This window comes from Vulpes lagopus, chromosome 5 (assembly GCF_018345385.1).
Source record: "Vulpes lagopus strain Blue_001 chromosome 5, ASM1834538v1, whole genome shotgun sequence".
Classification (NCBI taxonomy): Eukaryota; Metazoa; Chordata; class Mammalia; order Carnivora; family Canidae; genus Vulpes; species Vulpes lagopus.
In genome coordinates, this window is record NC_054828.1 from 96182158 (window position 1) to 96196215 (window position 14058).

Genomic DNA, 14058 nt, shown 5'->3' on the forward strand with positions numbered 1-14058 from the left:
AGAGCTAAAAACCAAAGCAGCAGCTACTATTTAATTCAGCACCTACCAAGAAGATTTATAAATGTTAATATGAGTCAGATCTTACCACAACCTCTTGTGACCTCAGGAACCAGTTATCCCCACTTTAAAGATTATTTATTTATTTATTATCTATGTATCTATGTATCTATCCATCTATCTATTTATTTATTTTAAAGATTTATTTCTTTATTCATAAGAGACACACAGAGAGAGTCAGAGACATAGGCAGAGGGAGAAGCAGGCTCATCTCAGGGAGCCCAGTGTGGGACTTGATCCCAGACTCCAGGATCATGCCCTGAGCCGAAGGCAGACACTCAAGTGCCGAGGCACCCAGGTGTCCCAAGATTTATTTATTTATTTATTTATTTATTTATTTATTTATTTATTTATTTATTTGAGAGAGAGTGTGCATCTGCATGAATGGGGATGGGTGGGGGAGAAGCAGACTCCTGTTGAGCAGGACCCTGAGATCATGACCTGAGCTGAGTCTGATGCTTAACCCACTGAGCCACTCAGGTGTGCCTCCCCACTTTAAAGAAGTATTCGGCCCTAGAAGGAAACATTTAAGACTTGGAAATGAAGAAAAGAGATTCTTGGATATCCTTTCATTGGAGTGCTGCTTCCTGCAGGTGTTTTGTGTATTTTAGCCTCCAGTAGTCTATTTACAATCCTAGAGAGAGACTTGAATTTGTAGAACACTCTTAATGCAAATAGTTTCTGTCAATTGAAATGCAAATTAATTGTTTTATGAGATTCAACAGATTACTCCAAAGATCTTGTAAATTCATTTGAACATTTCCTGACTGCATATGAATTTATGGTTCTTGGGTTTTCCCTGTGAACAGATTGTAACAGTTTCATGATTTTTTTTTTTTTTTAATAATTTAACAATATCAGTTACCCGCCTACACAACCTCACTTTGAATAAGCAACTTCGGGAAGTTCAGCATGCTGAAATATTTCATGTCAAATTTCTTAGAGTTCCAGCAGCTGATTAAAAACTCATTTGGCAAGGGGAAGCCTATCATAGTGAGATTTTCTTTTGTTATAAACAAGACAACAGGCCCCAAATTGAGTCACTTGTGCTAAGCTCACGTCACTAAGAGGAGACTTAATTACTGTTTCAACTCTCCCAGAAATGGAATGTTAAATTAGTCAGAAATTGTCTGATCAGCATTAGTTAGGTAGTCTGCCTGAGAGGCCCCTGCCATCCCCTGAAGAAAAGTAACATGGCAATAACCAGTCTGCTTTTCTGCCTGCTATGACTTCCTTGTTCATACTTCCTCTGGCTATAAAAGTTTTCTCATTTTTTATAGTTCCTTAGAGCTCCTTTCTGTCTGCTAGATTGGATACTGCCCAATTTGCTCAAATAAACGTAAAATTTTTAATGTGCCTCAGTTTATCTTTTTAACAGGAGGAAATGGTGATACTACGGTCAGACATAAAGGGAGGAGGGTGCTGCTGATAAATCACCTTGGGCACTAGGATAAAGGACAGCTCTGAAATGGTCTGTTCAGTGCTTATGTTTCTATAAAATGGGCACAGTACCTACTTTGTACTGATGTTGGTGAATTGATCCAGAAAGGGGGCTAAAGAGGGAGTAAAATACAGTATTAATGAGTTTTGGGTTTCTCTCTCTCTCTCTTTTTTTTTGGCAGAATAACCAAGTACTAGGAATTGGAAGTGGCTCTACAATTGTTCATGCTGTGCAGCGAATAGGTATGCCCTTGGTCTGTCTACTGGATGTTTTGTGTGGGGTGGTGGGAGTGGGGATGGAGAGGAGGGGGAGGAGATGGGGGCACAGATTTGGCACCTGCCCAACTCTGCTCATCTCTGAGGGGTATTTTTGGCTTCTTCAACCAACATTAGGGGATGCCTGACTTTTTGTACTCTGCTCATTTGGAGGGTGGGAGCTGATTTAAGATGAGGTCTCAACAGTATTTTAATTCTCATCAGTGGTCCTATGTGGGACCCCGGGGGCCCTGAGGCAAGCTTTCTAAAGCCTTTGGGTTCCTCAGGTCATCTCAGATAGACAGATTGAGCTCAGAGCAGGCTTGCCCTGTCCGTGACCCTGGTGTGGATTTGAGGCATCTGAAGTTGGTGGCTGGTTCTTGCAGGTGCTGACTTCCGTTCTGATTAGGGTGTCTCTGAGCTTAGGAAAGGTTCAGGAATTATCAGTCCCTATGGCTGCTCAACAGGTTTTACTACCCTGCTTTGTTTGTTAAAACAAAGCTCAGAGGAGAGGCTTGCCTGACTGCTGATTGCTTCTAGGTGCCAAGGGGCAGTGCTCAGGAGACAAAGTCCAGGAACACTGTGTCTTTAAAAGAGTGTTTATGGTGCTGGCGTGAGGGCTTCTGGAATTCTTCTCACTGGCTTAACCTGGGCTTTAGTGTTGCATACCTTTCTCCCTTAGCAGTGAGGGTGTGGAGGATTTTAGGGCACAGGGATTGCTGTGGGTTTCATAGTAGTGCCTTCTGAACCTCCCATGATGCAGACCTAATGATTAAAAAGACTTAACATTTTAATAAGATAGTTATTTCCTTAAGACCCCCCCCCCCCCCCCCCCCAGCAAAGTACAAAACCAAAATGAATAAGTAAACCTTGTTTAACCACCCTTTGGGGCCTACACATGATTATATTTTTTACTAAATGTAAAAGTAAAGTACTCTTTTTCTGTGAAAGGCATTATAAGGAAATAGTTAAGACTGGAGCTAGACTGGGGGATCATAGCTCAGCTCTGCCACCTATTAGCCATGTAACTACCTGGTGACTGGAATCTGTGTCTCAGTTTCCTTATCTGTAAAATGGGTATAATAACAGCAACTTACCTTTGGGTTGTTAAGATTAAAAGAGTTTACATGTACAAAGGTCTTTGAACACTGCCAGGTATGTTATAGTAGCAAACATGACACTGCTCTTGTTGCAGTTAGTATTTATGCCTTGAGCTATCTAGTGTCCCTGTCCTGTGTACTCCATGTTTGTTTGCCAGCATTTTCACCAAGGCCGGGGACCCAGAATAAAAGGCAGCTGTCAAAAAAAAAAAAAAAAAAAAGCAGCTGTCAGTGGGGGATAAATCTTTCCTTTTCTCTTGGATTGAGCAAATGTGCATGTGACAAGAAACGTAAAGTGAGGAGAGTGAAAAGCCACCAACAAGTCTTTTGTCTCTACAGCTGAAAGAGTGAAACAAGAGAATCTGAACCTTGTCTGCATTCCCACCTCCTTCCAGGTAGGTCTTGCTTTCCATTCTGCATCTTGGCACTTGCTGCTGAATCTCCTGGGTCCCTGAGGACATGGAGGTGTGGCTTTGGGTTGTGCACCAGAGTTGTTTTAGGTGAGAGAGCCAGGAGCAGGAAAGCAGCTGATTTACTGAGGATTGCTCTTCACAAGTGTGGCTTTGGATGCAATATTTCAGTGTATTCTGTGTGTTAGACACAGTATAGTATATGAAGTTTTAAAACTCTTTCCTGGTTGGACATTTGCTCCAATATCTGGAAACTGCATGCTTTTCTTGCTACTTAAGAAAATTTTTTTTTTTTCAACTTGGGGATAATTCTCTACTGAATGGATGAATGAATGGAAGATGGGTGTTTGCTTAATTTTTACATCCTTGCTTTCCCAGTTCACACACGGCCCTCTCTCCCAACGTTCCAGTATAGTCACCTTTTGGTGAGGCGTTACTCAGTGTGTGCAGAATTGTGATCAGCAGACTATGGCCGAGCCATGTAGTATACTGTGATTACTCCTTCTTACCTGCCCATTAATTTCGTTTCCCTGAAAGTAAGTGTTGCCTTTGTTTTTTTTTTTACTTGCTTGGTTGTCTATACACTCCTTACTAATTCCACCCCAGACTCTCTTACCCAGATGGGAAACTCTCACTTCTTTCAGATACTTCTTTCTGGGTATTCCACTGCACCCATTTCATCTTGGCCAAGTCTCTGGGTCATTGGGATTGGGAATGCTGTGGCAGTTGCACTTGGCTGTTGTCTTGGAGTTCCCCTTTGCAATCAGGAACTTTCTCTTCTTTTTTGGATTGTCCTGTTTCTTGGTCCTGTTTTTCCTCACTCACCCCTCCCTAACTTTTTGCTTTGTTTCCTTCAGTTTTGTTGAAGCACATCCTTTAGGTAGCTATCCAGGTGTGTGGTATGCAAATTGTGGGCATTTGGAAGTCTGAAAATGTCTTTATTCTACTCTTTCTTGAAGTTGGTTTTATGACTTAGAGAATTACATGTAAAGTCATTTCTGAGGAATTTTAAAGGCATTTCTTTATTGTCTCTGTTATCTTCTGATTTTCACTTTGCTGTTGAGGAGCTTGATGACATTCTATTCTTGGTTCTTTGTGTGAAACCATTTTTTAAAATTTTATTTATTTGTTTTTAAAGCCCCAGTGTGGGGATTGAACTCAATGCTGAGGTCAAGACCTGAGATCAAGTGCACTACTTAACCCACTGAGCTACCCAGGTGCCCCTGAAACCTATTTTTTTTTTTCTCTCTCTGCACCTTTATACTCTTATATTATCTTTTCTTCATGTCCAGTATTCTGAAATTTCACCATACTGTGTCTTACTGTGGGTTTGTTTTTTATCCACTCTGCTAAGCACTTGCTGGGACATTTCATTTTGCAGATTCACACTCTTTGATTTGGGTGAGTTTTTTTTCCATTATTGCTTTAATTTTCTTGCTTCTGTTTTTTTCTGGTCTTTCTAGGATGCTTGTTGTGTATCCTTGGTGCTTGTGGCTTATTATGTCCTATTACCTTTTAGCTTTGTCTTTTCTAAGCCTTCTATGGAGCCTATTTTACTCTTTCGTTTAATTTCAAATAAAATCTTCTTTTATTGTCTGAGAGGTTTTTTTTTTTTTTAATTTGTTTAATGAGTTCAGCTTTCCCTTATCTCCATGAAGTTATTAATGATAATTTTGTTTTTGTTGTAAGATTTTCTTCTTAAATATCTGTTTTCTCAAAGGTTTTTTTTTTTAAGTTTGTTGGAATTATAATTTATATACTCTTTTTTGCATATAATTCAAAATTTACTCTTTTTTGCATATAATTCAGAGCTTTGACAAACCAACCAAACACAGTCAAAGTGTTGTTTGGTTGCCTTGGTCATTTCTTATTCTGGCCTTCTTTAGCTATCTGCTCATTTTGAAGACTGGTAGACTAAGAAGCTGATTAGAAATTAGCTCATAGGATGAAAGTGGTCTTTGTTTCAGGCTCATCTGCTAGGCCCTCATGTTGGGGAACTCCTGATGTCAGATTATTTGTCTTTCTTCTGGCTGCTCAGATATCTGAGAGAAGTCTGGTCAGCACCCCTTTGGAGGAGTATGCCTGGCTGCCTGTGTTCTGGGATCCAAGTAGGTGAAAAGGGCTAGAAGACATCTGTCATTATTCTGGATATAATCTTGCTTTGAGTTTTTAGTGAAATACCTGTGATAGTTGGGAAAGAAGTATCTCCAATATTTTGCAATATCTTTGATGATGAGTGATGTTAAACATCTTTCTTGTGTCTCTTAGCTGTCTGGATATCTTTGGGGAAATGCCTGTTCAATATTCACTCTTTTAAGCCTCTGAGTTTTGGGGTAGCTGCTGTGCAGTAAGAGCTCGCTGATAGAGTAATCTTGTCTTCAGCTGTGCCTGTAGCCAGTCTTGAGTCCTGCTCTTTGACCTTCTCCAGAGAATAAACATGCTGCTTTGGGAGTAGTGGAGAGAGGTACAGCAGGTTCTTCATACCCTTTGAGCCAGTATTCCCTCTTTTACTCCCACTATCTGCTTCCTGAAGGTTGCAGTACCATGCAGCCCTGAACCTTTTGGGAGTTTCTTTCTGTGATATTTGGTTGTTTCTTAGCTTCTTGCAGTACTGCCTTAGGATTTGTCTTTTTCATTTTTGCTAGTTACCATTGTTTACAAGTGGTCCTGCTTTTAAAAGTTTGGTATGGTTTTCTCCTCTTTTTCTTTGTGTTTTAGAAAATTTCCTTTATTACAGTTTTAGAGAGGTTTTGGGAAAAAGCTGAGCCAAAGAGAGGTTTTCAAATTGCTATCTTTAATTGGAGGTTTAATTCTGTGTTTTAAAAATAACATCCACCTTACCCACCTATATTTTATGGTGGTAAGTGATGACAATGTACTTAGACTGGAAAATGCTGGCCAGTTTCAGTAGATTCAGTGGAATCATTCACAATTCACAGGGCTTTTAAAAATTCACTTGTTCAGAGTTACTGTTTAGCTTTTTTCCCTTCATACCCAAACTTATTTTGCATTAAGTTCAGCCAGATGGGGATCCCTGGGTGGCGCAGCGGTTTGGCGCCTGCCTTTGGCCCAGGGCACGATCCTGGAGACCCGGAATCGAATCCCACGTCAGGCTCCTGGTGCATGGAGCCTGCTTCTCCCTCTGCCTGTGTCTCTACCTCTCTCTCTCTCTCTCTGTGTGACTATCATAAATAAATAAAAAATTAAAAAAAAAAGTTCAGCCAGATGCAATCTCCTGAAATGATTGAAAAAGTTAAATTTTTTTATGTTCTACTTTCTGAACAAATAAACCTATAGGGATTTAAAGGATTTTTTGGTAGATTTTTCCTTTAAAGTTAAAAGTTTTTGAAAGAGGACAATAGAAAAACGTATTTAAAAGCCAGATCTGGTCTGAGCCAAAAACAGTGTTTATTTTTTGCATCAGCCTTCAGTGCACCTCAATTAGATGATAGAAGGGAAAATACAGACTCTCAGATTTTATTGTGAAATTTATGAATAACAGAACTGCTGGTCTCTGCCACATGCCACTGTCCGTAGTCACTAGAGGCTTCTGGGAGCCCATTTGTGGGATTGCAGTGACAAGGCACTGGTTCCTGTCTTTTTTCTAAAAGCACAAGCTAGTCATTAGCTTTATTGCTCCCTGAACTTTTCTAGAGCTAGAAGAGGCAGATAGGGGTGTCTGCTCTATGCCCCCAGGAGATCCCTAACTTGTGAGCTCAGAGTATCTGGTACCCAGCAGATGCTAATCTTGGTTGAGCACCTGTGGCTGCATTTGTGCTGACTGAGCCAGTGTTGGGTCAGTACCCCCACAATTGGGCTGTTGTGTTGAAGTTAGCATATTGGTTTCTTAGGACTGCCATAACAAGGTACCACAAACTGGGTGTGACCTAAAGACCAGAAATGTATTGTCTGTTGATTCTGAAGGCTAGCAGTCCAAAATCAAGGAGTCTGAGATCAAGAGGGACAACCTATGGGGTGCCTTTCTTCTATTTCCTGATGGTTTCCTGTCTGTTTTTGGCATTACTTGGCTTGTAGGTGCATCATCCTGATCTTTGTTTTCATGTTTGCATGGTGTTCTCCCTGTGTTCACCTGTCTGTATCCAGGTTTCCCCTTTTAGGGACACCAGTGATATTGGATTAGGGCTCAGCCTAATGACTTTGTTTTACCTTGATTACATCTGTGAAGCCTTATCTCTACCTCACATTCTGAAGTTCCTGGGGGTGATTAGGACTCCGACCTGTTTTTTTTTTTTTCTCCCCTCCAGGGGAATAGGTCAGCCCATAACAGGAAGGATAATGCTCATGCCACTTGTGACTCGGGCTTCTCTGTGTGTGCAGGACCACTCACAGGGGTCCTGTCCAAGTTGAGGAGTCTAGTCAAAGCTGAGGAGAAGGGAAAGTTGTAGGACACAGATGGGAGGAGGTTAAAGGGTCCTACCCTGATGGGTCTTGAGGTCAATGTACAGGGTTCTCCATGTTGTAGATGGAGATGCAGCCTGTTTAGAGCAAGGGCAGATGCTGTCCTTGTGTTATTGCTTATTATCTGGGAAGTTGAGAATTCCAGGGCTTGCAGAAGTTGGGGCAGGGCCTCCCAGCCATACAAAATAGACAGCGCTTATCTACTGGGCTCTTCATGTGCCAGACTCTGGACAGGAACTGCAATGGGTAGCTGCTGGTCTGGTGAGGAGGCAGAGTTCAGTTGGGCATAGTGATCGTTGAGGCTGTACTTACTGTTATAGGGCTATGAGGCTCCTCTACATGGGAGGTGTTAGTCACCACATCTAGCATCCAGTGTGTGTCTGGCTCTTAGGCATTCTGTATGTGTGTGTTGGATGAATTAATGCTCCATTTCTGTGTGTCATTATTGACAAATATATGGTAGAAAAGTGGAGTTAGTGTGCTTTTTAGAGGAAGGAGAGCCTGTGCGTTGCCCAGGGAATTGGGGAGGGCTTCCTGGAGAGGATGACATTTGAGTTGGACATGCAGGGCTGGGGAATGGGAGAAGGCAGTCCATTTCAGGTACTGGAGGAATGCCAAGATGTCAAAGAACTCCTTTTAAAATTGTCATCGTTAATGACATGTTATTGTATAAGATGACTTCAGTTCTGTTTACAAATGGGCCTGTCTTCGCTGCTTCCTGCTGTTTCACTATTCCCTCTGTTTTCCTTTTCTTCTAATTCCCTTTTTAGTCCCTAGACAGGACAAGAAGGCAAGAGACTATTTCTGGTCTTCACCCTGTCCCTAACTTACCACTGTGACTTCTTTGGGCATCCATTTCTTCCTTAAAACAGGATTTGCACTAGGTGACTCCTAGAATGAACTCAGAACAATTGGTTATTTACCCAACTGCTGGCTCAAATGACACTAACTGCTGTATGGTAACAAGAGTATGTAAAATGTGCTCTCTCATACTCTGATTACAGGCTAGTTGGACAAAGAAGACATCCTCATGAGACAGTAACATTGTCCATAATGCAGGCAGTCTTTGAACTTAAGAAATTTTTTTTTTAAAGATTTACTTACTTATTTATTCATGAGAGACACACAGAGAGAGGCAGAGACACAGGCAGAGGGAGAAGCAGGCTGCCTGCAAGGAGCCCGATGTGGGACTCCATCCTGGATGCCAGGATCATGACCTGAGCCGAAGGCAGATGCTTAACCGCTGAGCCACCCAGGCAACCCTGAACTTAGGAAATGTTAAATGAAAACGATCTATTTACACAGGATTTTTTCTTCCAATCCTGACATCCAGTTTTTATGTAATAAATCCAAGTGCAGTTTAGTATTGTTTTTAAAGAACATAAAATAGGAAATCATAGTAAACATCAATCACATAGTTTTATTTGTGTGATAGATTATCACATTAAGTTATGTACAATTTGTATCATTTTTCTTTTTAAAAAAAGTATTTATTTGAGAGAACACACAGGCGAGTTGGGGAAGGGGCAGAAAGAGAGAGAGGGAGAGAAGCAGATGCCCTGCTGAGTGGGAAGCCCCACTGGGGGCTCAGTCCCAGGTCATGACCTGAGCTGAAACTAAGAGCTGGACGCCCAACTGACTGAGCCACCCAGGCACCCTGTATCAGTTTTCTAATACCATCTGTATTCAATATCTGTTGCTATGGAACAAATTGGCCCAAATTTAGCAGCTTAAAACAACAAACATTTATTATCTCATAGTTTCCAAGGGCCAGGAATCTGTAGTGTTTTAGCTGGGTGGTTCTGGCTTCCAGTCTCTCCTGAGATTATAGTGAAGCTGTTGGCCAGGGCTGTGGTCATCTCAAGACTCAACTGTGGTTCAAGGATCCATTCCAAGCTCAGTCACATTAGTGTTGCAGGCCTTAGTTCTTCACAGGCTGTTTGGTAGAGGGCTCTGTCGGTGTCTCTAGGATGTGACAGCTGGTTTCCTCTAGTATGTGTTAGATAAGAGAGGGGTCAGAGGGAAGAGGGAGAGTAGGATGGAAGGATCTTGCTACAGTATGCCACCCTTACATATGCCATGGCTTTCTTTATAAACTAATCTCAGAAGTATCTTGTATCACCTCTTCTGTGTACCATTGGTCACACAGACCAATCCTGGGACTTTGTGGATGTGGATTATCTAAAGGCATGAATAACAAGCAGTGGGGATGATCATCTTGGAGGTGCCTTCTAGACATTCCCATTGTTTTTATAGCTTCAGGGTCTGGAATTAGGATGATTTCTCCAGTACTACTTTTAGAGAAATCTAGGAACTGAGAAGTAATTCTGCAATACCATTTTTATTGTTTTCTCCTTTCATTATATATTTCTCTTTAACAAGAACAAAATTGTGGTTTAAAAAACATTTGCTATTTTCAGTCAACATTTTATTTTAGTTTTTTATATGGAAAATTTCACATTTCGGAAAGGATAAAGAACAACATAATGAACTTTTATGTACTTATTGCCCAGTTTAAAAAATCACCGATTCATGGCCAGTTTTGTTTTCATCTATACACCATTCTCCACTACCGTGGTTATTTTGAAACAAATCCCAGTCATAATTTCATTATATGTATTTCATTATGTCTCTTTGAAAATTAGGGAGGCTTTTAAACATCTCAGTAATAGCAAAAAATTTAACAATAATCTTTGGTAACATAAACCCATAGTTTAAATTTCTCCTATTATCTTATCCTTTAAAAGTACTTTTTTTGGGTAGTATTTATTTATTCATGAGAGACACAGAGAAGGAGGCAGAGTCACAGGCAGAGGGACAAGCAGGCTCCCTGTGGGGAGCCTGATGCGGGACTTGATCCCAGGACCCTGGGACCATGACCTAAGCCTAAGGTAGACACTCAACCACTGAGCCACCCAGACGTCCCTAAAAGTATTTTTTATAGTTTGTTCGAATTAGGATCCTAGGAAGGCCTATATATTGCAAATTCCAGGCTCTTTGTAGTTTTTTCTTAGAATCTTACAATTTTGGATTTGAATATTGGCATTGTTCATTTCATCCATCCCCATCTTTTTATAGACAAGAAAAGTTGCCAAGGGTCATGTGGCTGGTTTATGATTAGAGCTGAGATTTTCTGATTTTTAATCTTGGGTGCTTTTCATTTTAAGCAGAAAATATTTTTAAGACATGCCTTTGAAAGAAAGTTTTCCACCCTTTGATACCTCTGCATATTATAGACTATGACATGGATACAGATCCTTATCACTTGGCTTTGGGTTGTCAACCTCCAAGGTTCAAGGTATATTTATTTCAGCTGTCAGTCCCCCTCAGGGCCACATGGTGGTGGTAACCACTGCTCTTGCCTTTTGTCAGACCCTTTGAACTGTTAATATGAGGCATGTCTATAAAGTGAGTCCTAGGACTGTCCCAGTGTGGTGTTCTCAATTTGCTGAGCTCATTTAGCCATTCTGGACATCCTGCCTTTGATACAGTCTGCTGAGTGTATATATTCTTTTGCTTATTTTCATTAAACATGGTAGCCTGGAAATCACTCTGTATCAATTCAGTTCTTATTTTAGGAAGGTTTTTTGTTTTGTTTTGTTTTTAAATACTCTATTACCATAAGCTTTAGGAGTCCATGACATTGTCTTAAATAGCAGGTCACAGAGAAGGAACTCTTAGCCTGGCATTGGGAGCCTTCACTGTGTGCTATTTGCCTTCTTCTGGCTCCCAGGATGAATTAACTTAGTTTTGCCATTCATAGAGCTATATCTCCTACTTCTTAGTGGACCCAGTGGATTTAGGAGGGAGCCTTGTTCAGGACTCTGTGTCAGACACTGAAATCCAAAAGAATGCTGAGAATCTTTGCCACGTGTTCAGAGCAAATGATTATGGTGCTTTTTCTTGTCTTCCACAGGCCCGTCAGCTCATCTTGCAATATGGCTTGACTCTCAGTGACCTGGACCGACACCCAGAGGTAAGAGAGGGTTGGGCTGCTGTGTCTTCATCCTTTCTTATGGCTGTCACTTGCTCATGGGCTCTGGATATCTTGTTGAGTCTAGGAGAAAGGTCAGTGAGTCATACTAGATTTTCTCCTGGGATTTTGAGTATTAAATTTGGCTAAGGTCACAAGAGGAGAGGTTGTTAGTTTCCAGTACATTCCCCGTGGTTTAACCCTGAGGGCTCAGTATGAGTGTAGTGAAGGGGGATTGGACAAACCCAGGGCTGGACCCAGAGCTTCCGGGGATCCTTGTACAGAAGTATGAGTGAGCTAGCCCACGGAGCTTACCGCTAGGTGGAGATAAGAAGTAATCATCTGAGGCAGCCATGGAATTTGCAAACAGATTATAATTAAGTGTTGTGGCAAAGATGGTTATTAAACACATGGGCAATTCAGAGGAAACTGAACTTGATGAGAGTGAGCAGCATATTAACAACTAGCTTTTGCTGAGCCCTTCCTGTATACTATGTATTATGCTAAGTACTATGTTTGTATTCAACTACTTAATATCTCCAGTAGTCTTGAGGGTGCATACCATCATTACCCCATTTTACAGGTGTGAAAAAGACATAGAGAGGGCAAGCCATTTGTCAAAGCCACGCTTTCTGCAATTGGTAGAGCCTGAATATGAATTCAGATGCTTTTGGCTCTAGAGCAATGCTACTAGGTTTTGTGGGGAGAGGTGAGGTTTGAGCAGAACTGTGAAGGCAGGGTGGCCATAGCAGGAGAGAGCATTCCAGAGAGGAGTAGTTGAGAACCCGGGGCATTGGGCATATGTGGATAACCCCTAGGCTGGCTGGGGTGGTAAGGACCGAGTGAGTGGTATTCATTGGTGCATGGTGGGAGAGGAGAGGCTGGACTGGAAGAGTGGGAAGGGGTTATGGCAGCTTGAGAACCAGACTGCAGATGGGGACCCGATGGTCTACTAATCTGTGTTGTCCTGGTACACGTGGGTCTTAGAGAGTTTATTAAGAACCATGGGAAGGGCTCACTGGGGGATTTCTGTGGGCAGAGCCAGGGTAGAGTGTGAGTCAGTGTTCAGCACTGTGAGGAGAGTGGTTTGGGCTGAAGGTAGGCCTGGAACTCACACAAAGAAGGTTGCAGTCTTCCAGGCCCCCAAGAGTTGCCATGATGTAGCCTGGCCCTGGGGTTAGTGCAGGGTGCGGAGAAGCAGTATAGCCTCTCTTTTCAGACAAAGAGCAGAATCTGAAAGCATGGAAACGAGGTGAAGCTGAAACTTTGTGCACTTTATACTTGTGCCATGCCAGGCAGCTTAAACTGACTTGTACCCTGAGGTTTCTTCATACAGCTGCTTTAAATAACCATACTTAAGACTCCCACACTGTCTACTTGGAGTCCAGGAGTGTCACGAAATACTTAGCTTCCTTGATTTCAGATCTTGAAAGATGAATGAACCCACCTGCCCCTGACTGCTCCTGGGGTTGGTGGTAGAATTTCCTAACAGTGGGAGTGGGCATGCCTGGACAGGTGCTTTGGCGGGGTCATAGTCAGGGTGCCTCAGATAATTTCCAATTGCAGATCAAATGTGTGTCAGCTTTATAACTCTTCATTGGGTTTTCTCTCTGTGCTGGAAACTGCCTTTACTTTTGCCACTTTAGCATGGAGACTTCTGAATCAGTGTTTCTCGGCCTTTTTTCTGTTGCCCCCCTCCAGTGAAATTTTAATACCACAGGTATACTGTGTATCTTTTCTGTACTTGGGGGTGATGTCACCCACATTGGGATTGTGTACTCTTAATAATTCTAGCTCATCCACAGAGATGCCTATCAATGAGAAAAGGGAGTGTAATGTGGGTAAGAACTAGACCCATGTGTGGCTTCCAGGCTCCATATTTGTTTCTTGGTGACCTTAGTGGAATAGCTTAACCTCTCAGAGCCTGTTTTTTGACTGATTAAATGGGAATAACTCTACCTAACTAATAGGGCTGCTGAGGATCTGATGAGTTATTACATTTTCAAGCTTTGCACAGAGCCTCCCCTCTAATGGCTCTCAGCAGTTTCTGTATCTTTCTTCTCCCCTCCCACAGATTGACCTCGCAATTGATGGTGCTGATGAAGTAGATGCTGATCTCAATCTCATCAAGGGTGGTGGGTGAGTGTTGTGGGGACTTTCTTGCTGAGGAGTATCTGCCAGTTAATCCTTAGCAAAGCAAGGTGGAAGACAGAATAAACAAATGGCCACTGTGATGTATGTGAGCTTGTCTTTTTTCTAGGAAGTTGATGTTTGTTAGAGCCAGTTTGGCATTTCTAGTTATGAGTAGCAGTCTGCTGACCAGGAACCTGGGTCTCTTCAGTGAGATTATTCATCTTACTGAGTTCTCTGTATCTGCATTCTTCTGCTGACTCAAATTTTAAAA

The 14058-nt window shown here is 41.8% G+C and overlaps 1 protein-coding gene across 1 annotated transcript in view; it reads left to right on the forward strand.

Annotated features, from left to right (window-relative positions):
* RPIA (ribose 5-phosphate isomerase A) overlaps window positions 1-14058 on the forward strand; it is a 30578-nt gene that overhangs the window by 7057 nt on the left and 9463 nt on the right. The window contains exons 2-5 of the mRNA XM_041756725.1: window positions 1680-1740; window positions 3192-3247; window positions 11598-11657; window positions 13729-13793. Coding sequence (XP_041612659.1) covers window positions 1680-1740; window positions 3192-3247; window positions 11598-11657; window positions 13729-13793 — 242 coding nt within the window. The remainder of the gene's footprint in view (window positions 1-1679; window positions 1741-3191; window positions 3248-11597; window positions 11658-13728; window positions 13794-14058) is intronic.